Here is a 20054-nt window from a genome sequence, read left to right as displayed (position 1 = left end):
AGTGTATACAACTAAAATAACAGTCTAATGAACGTTGTAATTACTGTGATAGACTACATACAGTACTTTGTCTGTTGGATCAATCTGAACAACAATGTCCCATACTCACACGTGAATGAAAGCATCAATCTGGAGCAACAATAGACGAAATCAATTTATCCCGATTTATCCAAGTAGTGAAATCACCGCTGGCAGTGTTAAAGAAATAGCAATCAGAAACGTTCCTATCCTGAGAAAATAAAAGTATTGCTGCATAACCAACGAGATGAACAGCGTTATGCCACAGTACGATACGGTGTGTCCTTGTTCCTGTCTCACTGACGTGACCGTGGGCGGCACATGGCTGCACATTTAACGTTTATCCCACAAAGCTACCGGTGGTACCGGGTTTACCCCATCACACGTAACTAATAACTAGGTAGCCTGCTTAAATTAGACGTTTTTTTGTTGCATTTTTACAAATTATAAAAATGGACCTACAAAATGGCCATATGGTTAGTCCTACAATATCCCAGATTTTTTTTCATGAAGTTACATCAGTAAAATACCAGAATGGCTTATGAAATGTTTTTTTGTTGTTGCTAAAGATAAAAAAGTGACATAAAAGAAGTGTAATAAATACCCATAAACAAGATAACTTTTTATTTGAAATGAATAACTTTTCTCAGTCTTATTATATATTACTTCATCACAGCTAAGCCTAAATGTCATTTTAATATCTTAAATAAAAAAAACTGATCACTGTGGAAGACAAGTCTGTTTTCATCTCATTGTTAATGTTATACAGTATATAACGCAGGCAAGTTTTCTTTTCACACTAAACATAAAAGTACTGTTGACAATAATCAGTATAAAAACTAGCACAACAAGAGCCACATTCTTTACATTACAAAACAGTTGCACTCCTTTAGGAAACTCTCAGGAATAATGCAAATGCGCGGTACTCAGTCTTCCATTGAGGCTAGAATCCATTTACAACAGTGCAACAGAGATGAAATGCGTAGGACACGATATGAAATTAAAAAAATAACCTCAAATATACAGGTTTACTGGCATCATAAACACCTCTAAAATCATTAATGATTCATAACCCTTGTTTGAATGACAGTTAAATAATTGTGATTTAAAATGAACTATTGCAATTTTGTTATGTTTATGACTGACACTGAGCCATAACTGTTGCCCCCCCAGCACTACAAGTCTAAATCAGGGTCCAAGATGGCGGAGCCTCACGTAGTTTCACCACATCAGCATCACCGCAGGTACCTCTGCAAGAAACACAAGGCACAAAATGTCTCCCATCATCACTTTTCACAAACAGGACAACAATGAATATGACAATCAACAGTGACACAGCAAATTACAAAGACAGATATGTGTGGAGGTACTCGAGGACCCAAAACAAAGGCCTTATTTAGTGAAGGAGAATGATGCATGCTGGGTAATTAAAGGGGGCCGTAGATCATGTTTCTAGTGTTGTGTGATTAGATTTCCTCAACAACACCAAACATTGTCTGAAGGAGACAAAGCCATTCTTGTGTTGGGAGCACAAGGGTTCTGTCCACAATGTCAACCTATTCCCTATATAGTGCACTACTTTTGACCAGAGCTCTATGGGCCCTGACCAAAAGAAGTGCACTATGCAGAGAATAGGGTGTAATTTGGGACAGACACCATTATTTGGAGCTGTGGGAGTTAAGAGAGGGAATATTCGCATAATGTATCTTGCCATCTCTGTGAAAATGTACTCTCCAGGATGGATTCAAGAGACAAAATAGAAGCACTCAGTTAGCATTGAGACACACAAATAGCTCATTGAATAACAATAGCTGGGTTACTTTCGAGATAATGATTTAAATCGTATTTAATAAACTGTTTTCATTTGAAAGAAATCGAACCGTTGACAACATAAACTACGTATTCTAGAAAAACACTTTATTCGGCCAACAAGCTGCAGTTCGCTACACTCGCATTAACATCTGCTAACCATGTGTATTTGAGTATGAGTCAGTTAGTGTGACAAAAAACTAACTTCTATGTCAGTGTCCTAAATGGCACCATATTCCCTATATAGTTCACTACATTTGACTAGGTCCAGGTCAAAAGTAGTGCACTAAATAGGGAATAGTGTGCCATTTGTGATGGACACTATATCTCCCTCTCTTCCTTGGATCGCCGGTCTCCGAGAGATTCTCGTTTATTAAACCAGTCATGACCGAGACGCCCCAGTCCCTCCCCCCAGTCCCTCCCCCCAGTCCCTCCCCCCAGTCCCTCCCCCAGTCCCTCCCTCCAGTCCCTCCCTCGGCCCTCACACAGGCCACTATGGTATTTAAGTAGGAGGGCTGTAGTGACCAGCGGAGCTAAGACAGGGATCCATTGTGGGGATCTGAACTGTTTCGTAGTATCCACTTATGTGTTTGTGTCCAGAATGGCACCCTTTTCCCTATGTAGTGCACTACTTTTGACCAGGGCTTAGTCAAACGTAGTGCACTACATAGGGAATAGGGTGCCATTGGCTCTCTAAACCATTGATTAAAAACTAGAGCAGGAAGGCCTGTTAGCTAACTCAGTCTGAACCCCCCCCCTGATAAATAAGGGAACAACAGTTAAAAGGATCTATTGTAAGCCTATATTTTGAAATCTGAGTTTATAGTTTGGGGTGGCAGGGTAGCCTAGTGGTTAGAGCGTTGGGCCAGTAATCGAAAGGTTGCTGGATCGAATCCCCGAGCTGACAAGGTAAAAATCTGTCATTCTGTTGTTCCCTGGTAGGCTATCATTGTAAATAAGAACTTGTTCTTAACTGACTTTCCTAGTTAAATAAATAATAATTGATTAAGTCTTGCATCCTCAATTTCACATCTCCCAACACTTAGAGATGTTTTGATCAAGTAAAACCTTGTGATTGGAGGCTTGTTAAGCACATGGCACCTTGGGGATATCTATGGTCTAATTACCATTGAAAAACCTTTTGGGAATGTGTTTTAATTCATGATGTTATCCCCTCGGACAAAATGCACATCTTGTTTGACATATTATTTCAATTAAATATCTGACCTGTACTTTAGTCTATCTGACCTGTACTATAGTCTATATGACCTGTACTATAGTCTATCTATCTGACCTGTACTATAGTCTATATGACCTGTACTATAGTCTATCTATCTGACCTGTACTACAGTCTATCTGACCTGTACTATGCTCTATCTATCTGACCTGTACTATAGTCTATCTATCTGACCTGTACTATAGTCTATCTATCTGACCTGTACTTTAGTCTATCTGACCTGTACTATGGTCTATCTATCTGACCTGTACTATAGTCTACCTATCTGACCTGTACTATAGTCTATCTGACCTGTACTATAGTCTATCTGACCTGTACTATAGTCTATCTATCTGACCTGTACTATAGTCTATCTATCTGACCTGTACTATGGTCTATCTGACCTGTACTATAGTCTATCTGACCTGTACTATGGTCTATCTATCTGACCTGTACTATAGTCTACCTATCTGACCTGTACTATAGTCTATCTGACCTGTACTATGGTCTATCTGACCTGTACTATGGTCTATCTGACCTGTACTATAGTCTATCTGACCTGTACTATGGTCTATCTATCTGACCTGTACTATAGTCTATCTGACCTGTACTATGGTCTATCTGACCTGTACTATAGTCTATCTGACCTGTACTATGGTCTATCTGACCTGTACTATAGTCTATCTGACCTGTACTATAGTCTATCTGACCTGTACTATAGTCTATCTATCTGACCTGTACTATAGTCTATCTATCTGACCTGTACTATGGTCTATCTGACCTGTACTATAGTCTATCTGACCTGTACTATAGTCTATCTGACCTGTACTATAGTCTATCTATCTGACCTGTACTATGGTCTATCTGACCTGTACTATAGTCTATCTGACCTGTACTATAGTCTATCTATCTGACCTGTACTATGGTCTATCTGACCTGTACTATGGTCTATCTGACCTGTACTATGGTCTATCTGACCTGTACTATGGTCTATCTGACCTGTACTATAGTCTATCTATCTGACCTGTACTATAGTCTATCTGACCTGTACTATAGTCTATCTATCTGACCTGTACTATGGTCTATCTGACCTGTACTATAGTTTATCTATCTGACCTGTACTATGGTCTATCTATCTGACCTGTACTATAGTCTATCTATCTGACCTGTACTATAGTCTATCTATCTGACCTGTACTATAGTCTATCTGACCTGTACTATGGTCTATCTGACCTGTACTATAGTCTACCTATCTGACCTGTACTATAGTCTATCTGACCTGTACTATAGTCTATCTGACCTGTACTATAGTCTATCTATCTGACCTGTACTATAGTCTATCTATCTGACCTGTACTATGGTCTATCTGACCTGTACTATAGTCTATCTGACCTGTACTATGGTCTATCTATCTGACCTGTACTATAGTCTACCTATCTGACCTGTACTATAGTCTATCTGACCTGTACTATGGTCTATCTGACCTGTACTATGGTCTATCTGACCTGTACTATAGTCTATCTGACCTGTACTATGGTCTATCTATCTGACCTGTACTATAGTCTATCTGACCTGTACTATGGTCTATCTGACCTGTACTATAGTCTATCTGACCTGTACTATGGTCTATCTGACCTGTACTATAGTCTATCTGACCTGTACTATAGTCTATCTGACCTGTACTATAGTCTATCTATCTGACCTGTACTATAGTCTATCTATCTGACCTGTACTATGGTCTATCTGACCTGTACTATAGTCTATCTGACCTGTACTATAGTCTATCTGACCTGTACTATAGTCTATCTATCTGACCTGTACTATGGTCTATCTGACCTGTACTATAGTCTATCTGACCTGTACTATAGTCTATCTATCTGACCTGTACTATGGTCTATCTGACCTGTACTATGGTCTATCTGACCTGTACTATGGTCTATCTGACCTGTACTATGGTCTATCTGACCTGTACTATAGTCTATCTATCTGACCTGTACTATAGTCTATCTGACCTGTACTATAGTCTATCTATCTGACCTGTACTATGGTCTATCTGACCTGTACTATAGTTTATCTATCTGACCTGTACTATGGTCTATCTATCTGACCTGTACTATAGTCTATCTATCTGACCTGTACTATAGTCTATCTATCTGACCTGTACTATAGTCTATCTGACCTGTACTATGGTCTATCTGACCTGTACTATAGTCTATCTGACCTGTACTATAGTCTATCTGACCTGTACTATGGTCTATCTCTCTGACCTGTACTATAGTCTTCCTATCTGACCTGTACTATAGTCTATCTATCTGACCTGTACTATAGTCTATCTATCTGACCTGTACTATGGTCTATCTGACCTGTACTATAGTCTACCTGACCTGTACTATAGTCTATCTATCTGACCTGTACTATAGTCTATCTCTCTGACCTGTACTATAGTCTTCCTATCTGACCTGTACTATAGTCTATCTGACCTGTACTATAGTCTATCTGACCTGTACTATAGTCTATCTCTCTGACCTGTACTATAGTCTTCCTATCTGACCTGTACTATAGTCTATCTGACCTGTACTATAGTCTATCTGACCTGTACTATAGTCTATCTGACCTGTACTATAGTCTATCTGACCTGTACTATAGTCTATCTGACCTGTACTATGAAGGCAGCCAAGGCAGAGAACAGGGCCAGTAGTGCCATGCGTCGGAGCCTGCGCAGGTTGACCCGCTTCAGGAAGAAGAAGCGCGCCCAGCCCAGCTTCTTAGCCGTGTGGGGCGGGTAACGCATGGCGTTGGCATCCTCCATGTTCAGCTTCTTAATGAGACAGGCACGCAGGTGGCTGAGCTGGTCAAAGCCGTGCTGGCTGTGGTAGCGTCCCATACCACTGTTACCTTGGGGAAGGGAGGAGAGGGACGATGGTGGGAAAATTCAATATACAGTGAGGGAAAAAAGTATTTGATCCCCTGCTGATTCTGTACGTTTGCCCACTGACAAAGAAATGATCAGTCTATAATTTTAATGGTAGGTTTATTTGAACAGTGAGAGACAGAATAACAACAACAAAAATCCAGAAAAACGCATGTCAAAAATGTTATAAAATAATTTGCATTGTAATGAGGGAAATAAGTATTTGACCCCCTCTCAATCAGAAAGATTTCTGGCTCCCAGGCGTCTTTTATACAAGTAACGAGATGAGATTAGGAGCACACTCTTAAAGGGAGTGCTCCTAATCTCAGTTTGTTACCTGTATAAAAGACACCTGTCCACAGAATCAATCAATCAATCAGATTCCAAACTCTCCACCATGGCCAAGACCAAAGAGCTCTTCAAGGATGTCAGGGACAAGATTGTAGACCTACACAAGACCATCGCCAAGCAGCTTAGTGAGAAGGTGACAACAGTTGGTGTGATTATTCGCAAATGGAAGAAAGACAAAAGAACTGTCAATCCCCCTCGGCCTGGGGCTCCATGCAAGATCTCACCTCGTGGAGTTGCAATGATCATGAGAACTGTGAGGAATCAGCCCAGAACTACACGGGAGGATCTTGTCAATGATCTCAAGGCAGCTGGGACCATAGTCACCAAGAAAACAATTGGTAACACACTATGCCGTGAAGGACTGAAATCCTGCAGCGCCCGCAAGGTCCCCCTGCTCAAGAATGTACATATACATGCACATCTGAAGTTGGCCAATGAACATCTGAATGATTCAGAGGACAACTGGGTGAAAGTGTTGTGGTCAGATGAGACCAAAATGGAGCTCTTTGGCATCAACTCAACTCGCCATGTTTGGAGGAGGAGGAACGCTGCCTATGACCCCAAGAACACCATCCCCACCGTCAAACATGGAGGTGGAAACATTATGCTTTGGGGGTGTTGTTCTGCTAAGGGGACAGGACAACTTCACCGCATCAAAGGGACGATGGATGGGGCCATGTACCGTCAAATCTTGGGTGAGAACCTCCTTCCCTCAGCCAGGGCATTGAAAATGGGTCGTGGATGGGTATTCCAGCATGACAATAACCCAAAACACACGGCCAAGGCAACAAAGGAGTGGCTCAAGAAGAAGCACATTAAGGTCCTGGAGTGGCCTAGCCAGTCTTCAGACCTTAATCCCATAGAAAATCTGTGGAGGGAGCTGAAGGTTCGAGTTGCCAAACGTCAGCCTCGAAACCTTAATGACTTGGAGAAGATCTGCAAAGAGGAGTGGGACAAAATCCCTCCTGAGATGTGTGCAAACCTGGTGGACAACTACAAGAAACGTCTGACCTCTGTGATGATATTTTATAACATTTTTGACATGCGTTTTTCTGGATTTTTTTGTTGTTATTTTGTCTCTCACTGTTCAAATAAACCTACCATTAAAATTATAGACTGATCATTTCTTTGTCAGTGGGCAAACGTACAAAATCAGCAGGGGATCAAATACTTTTTTCCCTCAGTGTTACTAAGACACACACATCACATCATATCAGTATCGTGTGTGTGTGTGTGTGTGTGTGTGTGTGTGTGTGTGTGTGTGTGTGTGTGTGTGTGTGTGTGTGTGGTGTGTGTGTGTGGTAGTGTTAACTTACCCACCCCTCCGAAGGGGAGGGTGTTGACAGTGAAGTGGACCAGACAGTCATTGGCCACTAGGGCCCCACTAGAAGTCTCTGCTATCACCCTCCTAATCAACTACAGGTGGAGGGAGGGAGGGGGAGAGAGAAAGGGGGAGAGAGAGGGGGAGAGAGATGGAGAGAGGGAGAGAGAGGTGGAGAGAGGGAGGGGGAGAGAGAAAGGGGGAGAGAGAGGGGGAGTGAGATCGAGAGAGGGAGAGAGGTGGAGAGAGGGAGGGGGAGAGAGAAAGGGGGAGAGACAGATGGAGACAGAGAGGGAGAGAGAGGTGGAGAGAGGGAGGGAGGTAGAGAGAGGGGGAGAAGGGGAGGGAGGGAGGTGGAGCGAGAGGGAGGTGGAGAGAGAGGGTGAGAGAGGTGGAGAGGTAGAGAGAGGGATAGAGAGGGAGGTGGAGGGAGGGAGGGAGGGCGGGAGGGAGGCAGGGAGAGGAAGAAAAAGAGGGAGAGAGGAGAAAGAGGGAGGGAGACAGAGAGGGAGGTGAGAGGGAGAGAGAGGAGAGAGGGAGGTCAGAGAGGGAGAGAGAGAGGGGGAGAGACAGAGACAGAGAGAGACAGAGAGGGAGAGAGAGGAAGGGAGACAGAGAGGGAGGGAGACAGAGAGGGAGAGACAGAGACAGAGAGAGACAGAGAGAGACAGAGAGGGAGAGAGAGGAAGCGAGAGAGCGACAGAGAGAAAGACAGAGCGAGTCAGAGGGAGAGAGACAGAGAGACACTAACTTAGTATTTAACATAGGTCAGAAGTCATATTCATTAATATGGATATGTTTCATTAGTTAAAGTTTCATTAGTTAAATCTTACAGACTTTAGCTTTGATTTCACTTCTGTGGTCTTTACCTTGTTGTCAGGTGAGAACACGTAGAGGGCCAGAGGCTTCTCTCTCTCATTGATGAACTGTATAGCCTCGTCCACTCCACTAACAGTGACAATGGGGAGCACGGGACCAAAGATCTCCTCTTGCATCACCTTGGAGCCCCCTGTCACGTCCTTCAGCACCGTGGGGGCTGGACACACACGCACATTGAGAAATAACACAATAACACACACAGTGAGCAGACACAAAGGGGCAGGGGGGAAAGGGAAGGCTCGTGAATACTACAAACATGAGGAATAACACACACACACACACACACACACACACACACACACACACACACACACACACACACACACACACACACACACACACAGGGGCCTCGTTAACGTACCTATATAGCATTGTGACTGGTCGCTGTCTCCTCCGATGGCCACAGTGCTCCCCTCGAGCAGTGACATCACTCTCTGGAAGTGGCGCTGGTTAATGATGCGTCCGTAGTCCTCGAAGGTCTTTGGGTCGTCCGTATAAAACTCCTAACACCAGCCCAAAGGTAAAATATACTATAGCGAATGACCATTAAAATGCAGATATAGGGCCTAGTGAAAGTCTGCACCCCCTTGAATGTTTTTCCTTAATATAAAAAGGATGGAATTATAATTTTTTCCCCCTCTATTTTCCAGTATTGTGGTGGCAGCATCATGTTATGGGTATGCTTGTCACCGGCAGGGACTTGGGAATTTGTCAGGATGAAAATAAATATGAAAGGAGCAGAGCCCAGGTAAAAACTTTGAGGAAAACCCCACCTCATGCCAAACAAGTAGTGGAATATTAATTAGCCTACTGTATGTGTAAGCCCCATTCTGTAATTCTATGTTTCTATTCAAGTCATTTCTATAATCTCTGCTGTACATGCAGACTATAATACCGTGATGCATTTCCTGATCTCCTCCACCACTCTGTTCTGGATGCTGGGTTCACACAGGATGTAGTCTGGGGCAATGCACGTCTGACCGCAGTTCACAAACTTCCCCCAGGTGATACGCCTGTGGAAACACAGAGGAGTAATGGGCTTCTCATCTGAGTAAAGTATGAAACAGTCCTTGAGCTGTTCTCATCTGAGTAAAGCACTATGAAACGGTCCTTGAGCTGTTCTCATCTGAGTAAAGCACTATGAAACGGTCCTTGAGCTATTCTCATCTGAGTAAAGCACTATGAAACGGTCCTTGAGCTGTTCTCATCTGAGTAAAGCACTATGAAACGGTCCTTGAGCTGTTCTCATCTGAGTAAAGCACTATGAAACGGTCCTTGAGCTGTTCTCATCTGAGTAAAGCACTATGAAACGGTCCTTGAGCTGTTCTCATCTGAGTAAAGCACTATGAAACGGTCCTTGAGCTGTTCTCATCTGAGTAAAGCACTATGAAACGGTCCTTGAGCTATTCTCATCTGAGTAAAGTATGACACAGTCCTTGAGCTGTTCTCATCTGAGTAAAGCACTATGAAACGGTCCTTGAGCTATTCTCATCTGAGTAAAGCATGACACAGTCCTTGAGCTGTTCTCATCTGAGTAAAGCACTATGAAACGGTCCTTGAGCTATTCTCATCTGAGTAAAGCATGACACAGTCCTTGAGCTGTTCTCATCTGAGTAAAGCACTATGAAACGGTCCTTGAGCTGTTCTCATCTGAGTAAAGCACTATGAAACGGTCCTTGAGCTGTTCTCATCTGAGTAAAGCACTATGAAACGGTCCTTGAGCTGTTCTCATCTGAGTAAAGCACTATGAAACGGTCCTTGAGCTGTTCTCATCTGAGTAAAGCACTATGAAACGGTCCTTGAGCTGTTCTCATCTGAGTAAAGCACTATGAAACGGTCCTTGAGCTGTTCTCATCTGAGTAAAGCACTATGAAACGGTCCTTGAGCTGTTCTCATCTGAGTAAAGTATGACACAGTCCTTGAGCTGTTCTCATCTGAGTAAAGTATGAAACAGTCCTTGAACTGTTCTCATCTGAGTAAAGTATGAAACAGTCCTTGAACTATTGCAGTGACGCTGCCCACAATATACTATTTCCAAGATTTTTGATGACCAGGGACAAAATTACACAGATTGAATAACTCTCAAGGAATATGGGTCAGTCTGCCACTGACCGGCATGCGACTCTGAGGTCGACGTCCTTATCGATGTAACAGGGGCTCTTCCCCCCCAGCTCCAGGGTCACAGGGGTGAGGTGTCGGGCTGCGGCCTCCATCACCAGTTTACCCACAGTGCTGTTCCCTGTGTAGAAGATGTGGTCGAAACGCTGACGCAGCAACTCCTGGGTCTCTGAGACGCCCCCACACACTACAGGGTACAGCTCCTGTGGAGGAACAGGGACAGACATGTAAACACACACTACAGGGTACAGCTCCTGTGGAGGAACAGGGACAGACATGTAAACACACACTACAGGGTACAGCTCCTGTGGAGGAACAGGGACAGACATGTAAACACACACTACAGGGTACAGCTCCTGTGGAGGAACAGGGACAGACATGTAAACACACACTACAGGGTACAGCTCCTGTGGAGGAACAGGGACAGACATGTAAACACACACTACAGGGTACAGCTCCTGTGGAGGAACAGGGACAGACATGTAAACACACACTACAGGGTACAGCTCCTGTGGAGGACAGGGACAGACATGTAAACACACACTACAGGGTACAGCTCCTGTGGAGGAACAGGGACAGACATGTAAACACACACTACAGGGTACAGCTCCTGTGGAGGACAGGGACAGACATGTAAACACACACTACAGGGTACAGCTCCTGTGGAGGAACAGGGACAGACATGTAAACACACATGCACATATGCATCCATGCCCACTCACACAAACAAGAACACACACACACACACACACACACACACACACACACACACACACACACACACACACACACACACACACACACACACACACACACACTTCAGTTCCCTCTCACCATGAACAACAGCCTATGACACAAGAGAGCTTGAAATGAGAATTTAAAGGAAACACAGCTCCTTAAGAAAGTATTCACACTCCTCGACTTTTCCCACATTTTGTTGTTACAGCCTGTATTTAAAATGGATTTGATTGTCCTACACACTACGCCCTACAATGTCAAAGTGGTAATATGTTTGTTCTCATTTTTTACTGATTAATAAAAACTGAAAAGCTGAAATGTTTTGAGTCAATAAGTATTCAACCCCCTTGTTATGGCGATGCCTAAATAAGTTCAGGAGTAAACCCTTGCTTAACAAGTCACATAATAAGTTGCATGGACTCACTCTGTACACAACAGTGAATTTTAAACACAGATTCAACCACAAAGACCACGGAGGCTTTCCAATGCCTCACAAAAAAGGTCACCTATTGGTAGAAGGGTAAAAAAGAACAAAAATGAAATTTAATTTCCTTTTGAGCATGGCAAGTTATTAATTACACTTTGGATGGTGTATCAATACACCCAGTCACTACAAAGATACAGGCGTCCTTCCTAACTCAGTTACTGGAGAGGAAGGAAATTGCTCAAGGATTTCACCATGAGGCCAATGGTGATTTTAAAACAAATACAGAGTTTAATGGCTGTGATGGGAGAAAACTGAGGATGGATCAACAACATTGTAGTTACTCCACAATACTAACCTAACTGATAGAGTGAAAATGCCATCCCTAGGAGGGGTGTGTCACTTGAGTGGGTTGAGTCACTGACGTGGTCTTCCTGGGTGGCGGAGATCTTTGTGGGCTATACTCGGCCTTGTCTCAGGATGGTAAGTTGGTGGTTGAAGATATCCCTCTAGTGGTATGGGGGGCTGTGCTTTGGCAAAGTGGGTGGGGTTATATCCTGCCTGTTTGGCCCTGTCCGGGGGTATCATCGGATGGGGCCACATTGTCTCCTGACCCCTCCTGTCTCAGCCTCCAGTATTTATGCTGCAGTAGTTTATGTGTCGGGGGGCTAGGGTCAGTCTGTTATATCTGGAGTATTTCTCCTGTCTTATCTGGTGTCCTGTGTGAATTTAAGTATGCTCTCTCTAATTCTCTCTTTCTTTCTTTGGGGGACCTGAGCCCTAGGACCATGCCTCAGGACTACCTGGTATGATGACTCCTTGCTGTCCCCAGTCCACCTGGCCGTGCTGCTGCTCCAGTTTCAACTGTTGTGCCTGCGGCTACGGAACCCTGACCTGTTCACCGGACGTTCTACCTGTCCCAGACCTGCTGTTTTCAACTCTCTAGAGACAGCAGGAGCTGTAGAGATACTCTCAATGATCGGCTATGAAAAAGCCAACTGACATTTACTCCTGAGGTGCTGACCAGTTGCACCCTCGACAACCACTGTGATTATTATTATTTGACCCTGCTGGTCATCTATGACCATTTGAACATCTTGGCCATGTTCTGTTATAATCTCCACCCGGCACAGCCAGAAGAGGACTGGCCACCCCTCATAGCCTGGTTCCTCTCTAGGTTTCTTCCTAGGTTTTGGCCTTTCTAGGGAGTTTTTCCCTAGCCACCGTGCTTCTACACCTGCATTGCTTGCTGTTTGGGGTTTTAGGCTGGGTTTCTGTACAGCACTTTGAGATATCAGCTGATGTAAGAAGGGCTTTATAAATACATTTGATTTGAAAATAAGGAAGTCTGTTCCAAAACGTGCATCCTGTTTGCAATAAGGCACTAAAGTAATACTGCAAAAAAATATGCCAAAGCAATTAACTTTTTGTCCTGAATACAAAGTGTTATGTTTGGTCAAATCCAATATAACACATTACTGAGTACCACTCCCCATATTTTCAAGCATGGTGGTGGCTGCATCATGTTATGGGTATGCTTGTAATCGTTAAGGACTGGGGAGTTTTTCAGGATAAAAAAGAAACAGAATGGAGCTAATCACAGGAAAAATCCTAGGAGGAAAACCTGGTTCAATCTGCTTCCACCAGACACTGGGAGATTAATTCACCTTTCAGCAGGACAATAACCTAACACACAAGGCCACATCTACACTGGAGTTGCTTACCAAGAAGACAGTGAATGTTCCTGAGTGGCCGAGTTTTGACATAAATCTTCTTGAAAATCTATGGCAGCTTGAAGAATTTTCTTTAAAGCATAATGGGCAAACGTTGTACAATCCAGGTATGGAAAGCTCTTAGAGACTAAGGTATGGAAAGCTCTTAGAGACTAAGGTATGGAAAGCTCTTAGAGACTAAGGTATGGAAAGCTCTTAGAGACTAAGGTATGGAAAGCTCTTAGAGACTAAGGCATGGAAAGGTATGGAAAGCTCTTAGAGACTAAGGTATGGAAAGCTCTTAGAGACTGAGGTATGGAAAGCTCTTAGAGACTAAGGTATGGAAAGCTCTTAGAGACTAAGGTATGGAAAGCTCTTAGAGACTAAGGTATGGAAAGCTCTTAGAGACTAAGGTATGGAAAGCTCTTAGAGACTGAGGTATGGAAAGCTCTTAGAGACTAAGGTATGGAAAGGTATGGAAAGCTCTTAGAGACTAAGGTATGGAAAGCTCTTAGAGACTAAGGTATGGAAAGCTCTTAGAGACTAAGGTATGGAAAGCTCTAAGAGACTATCCTAGAAAGACTGTAATCGCTTTTAAAGGTGCTTCTACAAAGGATTGACTCGAGGGTGGGAATACTTATGTAAATGTGATAACTGTATTTCATTTTCAATACATTTGCAAAGATTTCAAAAAACATGTTTGCACTTTCTCTTTATGGGGTATTGTGTGTAGATAGTTGGGGAAAAAAATATTTAATCCATTTTGAATTCAGGCTGAAACAACAAAATGTTTCAACAAGATATAAGAATAACACGAGTAAAGTAAGTAAGCATAATATATAGAGGGTCCGTTCCAGTACCATATTAACAATGTACAGGGATACTGGAGTTATGGAGGTAGATATGTATAGGGGGAAGGAGACAGGGATACTGGAGTTATGGAGGTAGATATGTATAGGGGGAAGGGGACAGGGATACTGGAGTTATGGAGGTAGATATGTATAGGGGGAAGGGGACAGGGATACTGGAGTTATGGAGGTAGATATGTATAGGGGGAAGGAGACAGGGATACTGGAGTGATGGAGGTAGATATGTATAGGGGAAGGGGACAGGGATACTGGAGTGATGGAGGTAGATATGTATAGGGGAAGGAGACAGGGATACTAGAGTTATGGAGGTAGATATGTATAGGGGGAAGGGGACAGGGATACTGGAGTGATGGAGGTAGATATGTATAGGGGGAAGGAGACAGGGATACTGGAGTGATGGAGGTAGATATGTATAGGGGAAGGGGACAGGGATACTGGAGTGATGGAGGTAGATATGTATAGGGGGAAGGAGACAGGGATACTGGAGTGATGGAGGTAGATATGTATAGGGGGAAGGGGACAGGGATACTGGAGTGATGGAGGTAGATATGTATAGGGGGAAGGTGACTATATACAGGGTCAGTACCATATTTACAATGTACAGGGATACTGGAGTGATGGAGGTAGATATGTATAGGGGGAAGGGGACAGGGATACTGGAGTGATGGAGGTAAATATGTATAGGGGGAAGGGGACAGGGATACTGGAGTGATGGAGGTAGATATGTATAGGGGGAAGGGGACAGGGATACTGGAGTGATGGAGGTAGATATGTATAGGGGAAGGGGACAGGGATACTGGAGTGATGGAGGTAGATATGTATAGGGGGAAGGAGACAGGGATACTGGAGTGATGGAGGTAGATATGTATAGGGGGAAGGAGACAGGGATACTGGAGTGATGGAGGTAGATATGTATAGGGGGGAGGGGACAGGGATAGTGGAGTGATGGAGGTAGATATGTATAGGGGGGAGGGGACAGGGATACTGGAGTGATGGAGGTAGATATGTATAGGGGGAAGGGGACAGGGATACTGGAGTGATGGAGGTAGATATGTATAGGGGGAAGGAGACAGGGATACTGGAGTGATGGAGGTAGATATGTATAGGGGGGAGGGGACAGGGATACTGGAGTGATGGAGGTAGATATGTATAGGGGAAGGGGACAGGGATACTGGAGTGATGGAGGTAGATATGTATAGGGGGAAGGGGACAGGGATACTGGAGTGATGGAGGTAGATATGTATAGGGGGAAGGAGACAGGGATACTGGAGTGATGGAGGTAGATATGTATAGGGGAAGGAGACAGGGATACTGGAGTGATGGAGGTAGATATGTATAGGGGGAAGGGGACAGGGATACTGGAGGGATGGAGGTAGATATGTATAGGGGGAAGGAGACAGGGATACTGGAGTGATGGAGGTAGATATGTATAGGGGACAGGGATACTGGAGTGATGGAGGTAGATATGTATAGGGGGAAGGGGACAGGGATACTGGAGTGATGGAGGTAGATATGTATAGGGGGAAGGAGACAGGGATACTGGAGTGATGGAGGTAGATATGTATAGGGGGAAGGAGACAGGGATACTGGAGTGATGGAGGTAGATATGTATAGGGGGGAGGGGACAGGGATAGTGGAGTGATGGAGGTAGATATGTATAGGGGGAAGGAGACAGGGATAGTGGAGTGATGGAGGTAGATATGTATAGGGGGAAGGAGACAGGGATACTGGAGTGATGGAAGTAGATATGTATAGGGGGAAGGGGACAGGGATACTGGAGTGATGGAGGTAGATATGTATAGGGGGAAGGAGACAGGGATACTGGAGTGATGGAGGTAGATATGTATAGGGGGAAGGGGACAGGGATACTGGAGTGATGGAGGTAGATATGTATAGGGGTTACGGTGAATAGGCATCAGGATATATGATAAACAGAGAAGCAGCAGTGTACAGTATATGATGATTGTATGTGCGTGTGTGTAGAGTCAGTATAAATGCATATTATGCGTGTGTGAGCAGATGATGGTGTGAGTGTTTGTGTGTGTTGGAGTGACCGTGTGTAGGACCATGTGAGTGTGCATAGAGACAGTGAAAAAAATAAGAATAAAATACAAGGGACACCTCAGATAGTCCGTGCAGCCATTTTGTTAGCTATTTAGTTAGCTATTTAGTTAGCTATTTAGTTAGCTATTTAGTTAGCTATTTAGTTAGCTATTTAGTTAGCTATTTAGTTAGCTATTTAGTTAGCTATTTAGCAGTCTTGCGGCTTGGGGATAGAAGCTGTTCAAGAGCCTATTGGTGTAAATGTAGAATAGGTCAAAGGGTTTGAATACTTTCTGAAGGCACTGTAAAGGAGTAAACATGCATCTGATAGGGATTTGATGTTAGTGAAGTGACCTTGTCCAGGTAGAGAGGGAGCAGTTCCTCCATGACCTTGGCTGAATGAGAGCTGACCTCTGATGGCTTAACCACAGCAGCATTACCTGAGGAGAGATGGGAGGGAGGGAGGGATGGATGGAGAGATGGGAGGGATGGATGGAGAGATGGGAGGGAGGGATGGAGAGATAGGAGGGATGGGATGGATGGATGGGAGGGAGGGATGGAGAGATGGGAGGGAGGGATAGAGAGATGGGAGGGAGGGATGGAGAGATGGGAGGGATGGATAGAGGGATGGAGAGATGGGAGGGAGGGATAGAGAGATGGGAGGGAGGGATAGAGGGATGGGAGGGAGGGATAGAGAGATGGGAGGGAGGGATAGAGGGATGGAGAGATGGGAGGGAGAAATGGGAGGGAGGGATAGAGGGATGGAGAGATGGGAGGGAGAGATGGGAGGGAGGGATAGAGGGATGGAGAGATGGGAGGGAGAGATAGATGGGAGGGATAGATAAAGGGATGGATGGATGGATGCAGAAGAGAGGTGGTATTAGACAGTGAATGTGTAATCATAACAACGTTACAACACTGTGTTAGGTCCATGTTAGCCTGCTGAGGTAAAGCCTAGGCATTAGCTCTATGCTAGCCTGCTGAGGTAAAGCCTAGGCATTAGCTCTATGCTAGCCTGCTGAGGTAAAGCCTAGGCATTAGCTCTATGTTAGCCTGCTGAGGTAAAGCCTAGGCATTAGCTCCATGCTAGCCTGCTGAGGTAAAGCCTAGGCATTAGCTCTATGTTAGCCTGCTGAGGTAAAGCCTAGGCATTAGCTCCATGCTAGCCTGCTGAGGTAAAGCCTAGGCATTGGCTCCATGTTAGCCTGCTGAGGTAAAGCCTAGGCATTAGCTCCATGCTAGCCTGATGAGGTAAAGCCTAGGCATTAGCTCTATGCTAGCCTGCTGAGGTAAAGCCTAGGCATTAGCTCTATGTTAGCCTGCTGAGGTAAAGCCTAGGCATTAGCTCCATGCTAGCCTGCTGAGGTAAAGCCTAGGCATTGGCTCCATGCTAGCCTGCTGAGGTAAAGCCTAGGCATTAGCTCTATTTTAGCCTGCTGAGGTAAAGCCTAGGCATTAGCTCTATTTTAGCCTGCTGAGGTAAGGCCTAGGCATTAGCTCCATGTTAGCCTGCTGAGGTAAAGCCTAGGCATTAGCTCTATGTTAGCCTGCTGAGGTAAAGCCTAGGCATTAGCTCGGGGAGCGAACACAAGTCTCCAAATCTCAGGCAAGGTTATTCATCACGCGAGCATTGTTTACACACATAACCACCTCCATTGCGTTTTCTACTACAGTACCTGCAGCAATAGCCGCGACCAGGGGCTGGAGAGTCACTGCCCAGGGGTAGTTCCAGGCCCCGATGATGAGGACCACTCCCAGGGGCTCTGGCTGGATGTATACCTGTGACAAGATGTAGACTATTTTTTTAAATCTATGATCCACCATCCTTCATATGTTCTGTAGGGGTGGCAGGTAGCCTAGTGGTTAGAGCGTTGGGCCAGTAACCGAAAGGTTGCTGGATCGAATCCACGAGCTGCCCCTGAACAAGGTAAAACCTAGGCTTTACCTCAGCAGGCTAACCCACTGTTCCTAGGCCGTCATTGTAAATAAGAATTAGTTCTTAACTGACTTGCCTAGTTAAATCAATTTAAAAAATGTTGTGTTGTATTATATGTCCTGTAATGAGATTACAGGACATAAAAATAAATGTAGGTGAAAACAGACAATAAGGTCCGATGGGCCCTGGTCACAAGTAGTGCACAATATAGGGAATAGGCTGCCATTTGGGACCCTAAAATGTTTATCTTGTCTTACCTCGTCTAAGATGGTAAGGAGGCTCTTCTCTACAGGCCGAGGGGCAGCCCATTCTGCTAGCCTCTCCACAGCCACGTCGATCTCCCCTTCCAGACCTAGGGTCTCAAACAACTCTGTGCTGTGTTCAGTCTGCAGCAGGTTAAGGACACACCAATACACCAATCAGTCAGTCAGACAGTCATAATTATATAGCCATTTTTACAAAAACATTGTCACAGAGTGCTCTACAGTAGGTTAACACATAGTTATAAGTGGGTTATAATTAGATGTCCAGACTACATATTAACTCATTCTAAAAACGACTTATAAACCCTACCTTTATGTAAATTGTCAAATTAAACTCTCAAATGGCACCCTATTCCCTTTATAGTGCGCTACTTTTGACCAGGGCCCAGGGCTCTAAAGTAGTGCACTATAATGGGAATAGGGTGTCATTTGGAATGCAGAATCAACGCTCACCTTGTTAAGGTCCTTCTTGACAGCGTCTGCAATGTCCTTGTGTCTCTCTGTGATGAAACGGTGCAGGTTCTTAAGCTGGTGAACTCTGAACTTCAGTGGTTTAGACATACCGGTCTGGAAGGCTCTCCTTGCCCTCTCTACCACCAGCTGTTCCCGAGACATACTACTACCGTACTGGGGCAAGGAGTGGAAGAACAGGGACACTAAGGGAATGCATTATTGGGTTAGTAGCTAACGTTACACGTTGTGTGCTACCGAGGTACAGTGTGTGTGTGTGTGTGTTATCAAAACAGAGATAAGGATATATATTATTTAAAGTTATATTTCTACTCGTACATAACTATAGGGTAGGAATGTCAAAGTGTATTCATTAAAGCCAGTAGCCTAATAGGAGGAATCAACAATAATGCAAAAGTGTATGTCTATGCGGTAGTAATACACACTATTAGTAGACAAGGATCTTTACCAGGCGATGCTGTAGGCACTTGATTCTAAAACAACGCCTAGCATTACGAGACTATAATCCTGGACTTTTGCCATTGAAATAAAGGGGCTGAGCTACTAGCCAACGTTAGCTAAATGGCTAACAGCTAAAAACAAAAAAAACATTGAATTACAGAACCGTTCATATTCGAAGGCAACTAAATGGCAAAACCCAGATTTTCATATTATTACCTTGTAAATCAGCAGAGAACTGTTGTATAATTTTTTGAACGAACGTTGCACTTCAGCCGACCCCAATAGTGCAACAGTGTAGCAGCTCACTTCAGTACAGTAGCCTTCGTCCTGTTATCCTGAAAAATTATAACAGTAACACTACGTCATCGGAGGGGGAAGGGCCACCACAGCAAACACCATGGCGGTTGGTTAAGCAATATGTCAATCCAACTCAAGATGCACTGTTTGTCAAATGACAAGTGTCGATCATTTGGGAAGTAGGCGCCGCCTATTTGATGGTGTCATAGATGATAGAACAAAGAGACAAGATGTTTC

At 44.2% G+C, this 20054-nt stretch overlaps 2 protein-coding genes across 4 annotated transcripts in view; both read right to left on the bottom strand.

Annotated features, from left to right (window-relative positions):
• LOC106581512 (aldehyde dehydrogenase, dimeric NADP-preferring) overlaps positions 1-523 on the bottom strand; it is a 37569-nt gene extending 37046 nt beyond the window's left edge. Inside the window, exon 1 of one of the 2 annotated variants that reach the window (XM_014163607.3) lies at positions 110-523. The gene's annotated coding sequence lies outside the window, so the exon portion shown is untranslated. The remainder of the gene's footprint in view (positions 1-109) is intronic. The other variant, XM_014163608.3, reaches the window with a different exon arrangement.
• A 104-nt stretch (positions 524-627) lies between these two features.
• Positions 628-19862, bottom strand: aldh3a2 (aldehyde dehydrogenase 3 family, member A2). Of its 2 annotated transcripts, none has more exons than XM_014163606.3 (12): positions 19737-19862; positions 19062-19235; positions 18603-18731; positions 18086-18188; positions 16764-16849; positions 10618-10826; positions 9401-9518; positions 8867-9008; positions 8496-8662; positions 7622-7721; positions 5700-5938; positions 628-1268 (listed from the first exon to the last, which is right to left on the bottom strand). In XM_014163606.3, the coding sequence occupies exons 2-12, from the start codon at positions 19221-19223 to the stop codon at positions 1254-1256; spliced, it is 1470 nt and encodes a 489-aa protein (XP_014019081.1). In that variant the 5' UTR covers positions 19224-19235; positions 19737-19862; the 3' UTR covers positions 628-1253.
• Positions 19863-20054: the final 192 nt, after the last annotated feature.

Source organism: Salmo salar, chromosome 20 (assembly GCF_965601325.2).
Source record: "Salmo salar chromosome 20, fSalSal1, whole genome shotgun sequence".
Taxonomy (NCBI): Eukaryota; Metazoa; Chordata; class Actinopteri; order Salmoniformes; family Salmonidae; genus Salmo; species Salmo salar.
The sequence above is the reverse complement of the archived record's forward strand: the minus strand, read 5'-3'. Positions and strand labels throughout refer to the sequence as shown.

Bases quoted from the DNA above. Each gene is read 5' to 3' on its own strand.
- aldh3a2 (XM_014163606.3), bottom strand. From the start codon at position 19,223: ATGTCTCGGGAACAGCTGGTGGTAGAGAGGGCAAGGAGAGCCTTCCAG. The intron at 16,850-18,085 runs GTACTGTAGTAG...ATCTCTCCTCAG, and splicing joins GGTCGCGGCTATTGCTGCAG to GTAATGCTGCTGTGGTTAAG. The intron at 10,827-16,763 runs GTCACTTCACTA...GTTCCTCCACAG, and splicing joins TCCCTCTCTACCTGGACAAG to GAGCTGTACCCTGTAGTGTG.